General features: G+C 38.2%; 1 protein-coding gene across 1 annotated transcript; it reads right to left on the minus strand.

Annotated features, from left to right (window-relative positions):
* Positions 1-743: 743 nt before the first annotated feature.
* Positions 744-1,993, minus strand: LOC130730805 (NDR1/HIN1-like protein 1). Its single transcript, XM_057582918.1, has one exon. The coding sequence runs from the start codon at positions 1,720-1,722 to the stop codon at positions 1,090-1,092; it is 633 nt and encodes a 210-aa protein (XP_057438901.1). The 5' UTR covers positions 1,723-1,993; the 3' UTR covers positions 744-1,089.
* Positions 1,994-3,444: the final 1,451 nt, after the last annotated feature.

The following is a 3,444-nucleotide window of genomic DNA, read 5'->3' on the forward strand; positions in this document are numbered from 1 at the left end:
ATGGAGGAGAGGCCTAAATTCAGAATGAATATTGCTTGATGAGAAATTGAGAATCGAGTGGAGCGTCGTCATGAGTCGTAATCAAAGTAACATGCACATGGTGGCCGTTTTTGAGTGTTGACGAATCAAATTAAGAAGCTTCCCCTGACGGTGCAGATCTACCACATGCCTTCAAACTACCTAATGCTAGTTAAGCATGCATGTGTTCTGTTGAGTTGTCCAACCTCTGGTTTGATTGTCTGCATAAATCAACATGAAAACCATCCATTTCTAGCCATGACATAACCAAACCCTTTTTTTCACACCATTATTAATAAATTGGCAAGGTAGGTAAGGGTGATGAAAAGAACCACCACTATACCATGTCATTCCATGTGAAACCAATGTAAACAAATCCTCCAATCATTGACCTTAACTTCTAAGTGCGCATGTCCTAATTAGTTTACATTAGGAAATTCATTACTACATTTTTACAAATAATTTACTCTTCATTATTGATTCTATAATAATACAAGCCCAGGAGAATATAGACAAGGAAATACACATCATAACCAAGAAAAGAGAATAAAAAATGCACCATGGTTATCTTAATGTATTGTTTCCATGACTCATGAGTTCCTGTATCTCCTAATAAAAATTCAAGCCAAATAAAACTCGAATAATTCATGAGTATTCTCGAGAGAATTAGAAGAAAGCAAAAGCCAATTCATCACAAACTGATTTTCATCCAATTTGACACAAACTTATGAAATAGGTTCTAATTTATTTCATCTTAATCAAATAGCCGTGTTACAAAGTGTAATTTCGCTATAGTACATGTCTTTCTCCTTCATCAAATTCCAATATGAATTCCTCCAAGTGCAATTTTATTCTATAGTAGTAATTAAAATGTACAATTCCAAAATACCCCAATAAATTTACGTACATAATAGCTAAAGACAAATCAATACAGAAGAAATACGTAGAATAGAAATTAAGACCGTATGTAAATACTAATACCAAGGAACAGAGCAGAACAGAGCAAAACAGGGGAAGTTCCAAGTGATAGAAAACTTAACGGCGTTGACGGAAGTTCAACCAACTAATCAATCAGACGCTGACGGAGCAGCGCTGGACGAGCTGATACTTAACGGCGCCGCTATCACCAACGGCGACGCCGTTGCTTCTGGCGCCGAAGGTAATAAAAGCAGGGCACCGGACGTTGAGGTGGTAGTGGCCGGTGACAAAAGCGCCGACCTTCCATCGAACCTTGCCGTCAACTTTAACGGTGACGAGGACGTTACCGTTGGCCTGGTCCTGGCTTAGAGTAACAAAATTGTAGGGAGCCACCGGGACGTTGGTGCCGTATACAAACGGGGACCAAACGTCCATCTCCTTGTGGCCCTGGTACGACGGAGGGATGGCGGTGCGGTAGGTGACTTGCTGGCTCTGGTAGGTGATGTAGGCGTCAAGGCGGTCGTAGTAGACGCCGATCTTGTCGTTGGGGTTGCGGGCGGAGAGCGTGACTTGGAAGTTGGAGGTGAGGAAGTTGGCCATTGTGGCGTTGAAGGCGTAGACGGTTACGTCTTGGAGTGTGAAGGTGGGTTTATTGGGCTTCAGGATTGCCCAGATGATTAGGATTGTTACGAGGACGATGAAGAGGAAGATCACGATGCCCCAGAAGATTCGCCGGAAGATTTTCTTCTTCTTCCCCTTGTGGTGGTCGCACGTCTTCACCGACATCCTGCACGGTGGAGCTAGTGGCGGTAGAAGTTTCTTTCAATGCACTAGAGAGGGAGTGAGAGAAAGAAAAAGAGAGTATAGAAAAGCTGGTTTTGGAGGAGTAGGAATTCAGAGTTTGGGAGTGAAGTTGAGTATATGATAGAAGTGAGAAATGGTGGACAATTTTAGTGAGAAAAAATGGTGGACACAAAAGTGAGAAATAATTTATCGCTTATCACTTTGGAGGTCCTAGTAAAGATTTATTGGCACTTCATTTTGTTCTCATCTGATTTTGATATTTTTTTTCTATTTCTTTCTACATTTTTTATTACATTACATATCATATTTACTTATTTAATTTTTTAAAATTTATCTCATAACCCATGTATAAATGGAAAATAAGTGTCGACAAAGTATTATTAGTTGATTTATTATAAGTAAATATAAAAAATTTCAGTTTGATCATAAGATATGATAAGATCATGTTACGTAGCAAAAGAGTGTATTATATAAAATGAATACAAATTGTCTAGGCCAATTTGCTTATTATATATGAGTAGCAAGCTGGATTAGAAACTTTTATTTCAATTCTTGTCATGTTTCTTTGTTTAGTTCTAGTCCATTTGAATGATGGCATGGTCTCATTATTGTTTATGCTTGCCAAGTCAACAAAGGATGCTTTACGTTTCGTAAAACCATCAAACTTACAAAGATACAAAGTAGGCAAAAGACGTAAAAAAGTGAATAAGCTATTACAAAACATATGTATTTTTTTTAATAAGCTATGAAATGTATTAAAGCTAGGAAGGGTTACTAGAACCCAATACATAGGAGAGGAAAGAGTCAAGGGAAAGAAACACTAAGAGAACCTAATAAAAACTGCAGCAAACAAACACAAACTGCATAATCCCCTACATATGGCTACATCAAATTTAGACTTGAGAAATACACATACATGGGTTCATTGACCATTCAAACAAGGAGCACCGGAAATCCTTCACTTTGGAGGAGACCATGTGTATTATTAATTCACCTTCGCCTCTTTTCTATTTTATTTTTGGTGCCTGCTGTGGTGCCTCCTCTCAGATGCAGGTATGATGCCTCTGCCTAGTTGGACCAATAACAACAAAACATGTATTAAATGATGTGTTTTTTCCATTTATCCTGAAATGATTTTTAAATAATATTATTTTAGAAAAAAAAGTTTATATATTTGCCAACTTGTCCCTAACTAAATCAGTTACCACTGTAAAAATGTTCACTAACACTTCCACACAATAACCCTAGCTACTGCCCCGCCTAACCTAGAAGTCGTCCATTGTTGCGCCGTCAAGCTGGTGTCTCAGAGCCTCGCACCACCATAGCAGATCCTCCACGACCACCTCAAACACATTCACCCACGGCCAGAGCCTCACGACTACCATCACAGAACCTCACCACCCACGACCTTATTCTCTGTATCTAAAGACTGGTTTTATCAAATAAATTGTTTCCTCTATTTTTTTTCTTCCCAACTAGTGTTAACCCATTTGTTTTTTCCGTTTTCATGCGACCCCTTTTTTCAGTTTTCTATTTGATTTCGGATTTTTAATGCCCATTTACAATTTCCGGGTGACCCATTTTGTTTTCCTCCGTTTCTGTACAGATTTGATATTAAAGTTTTGATTTTTATCATCTGGGTCTTCCATTTTTATATTAAAGTTTTGATTTTTATCATTTTTAACTCTCTTGCTGAAGATTTGT

The sequence above is a fragment of the Lotus japonicus genome, chromosome 1, assembly GCF_012489685.1.
Source record: "Lotus japonicus ecotype B-129 chromosome 1, LjGifu_v1.2".
NCBI classification, from domain to species: domain Eukaryota; kingdom Viridiplantae; phylum Streptophyta; class Magnoliopsida; order Fabales; family Fabaceae; genus Lotus; species Lotus japonicus.

Excerpts from the sequence above, each read along its gene's own strand:
- LOC130730805 (XM_057582918.1), bottom strand. The coding sequence starts at position 1,722 with ATGTCGGTGAAGACGTGCGACCACCACAAGGGGAAGAAGAAGAAAATC.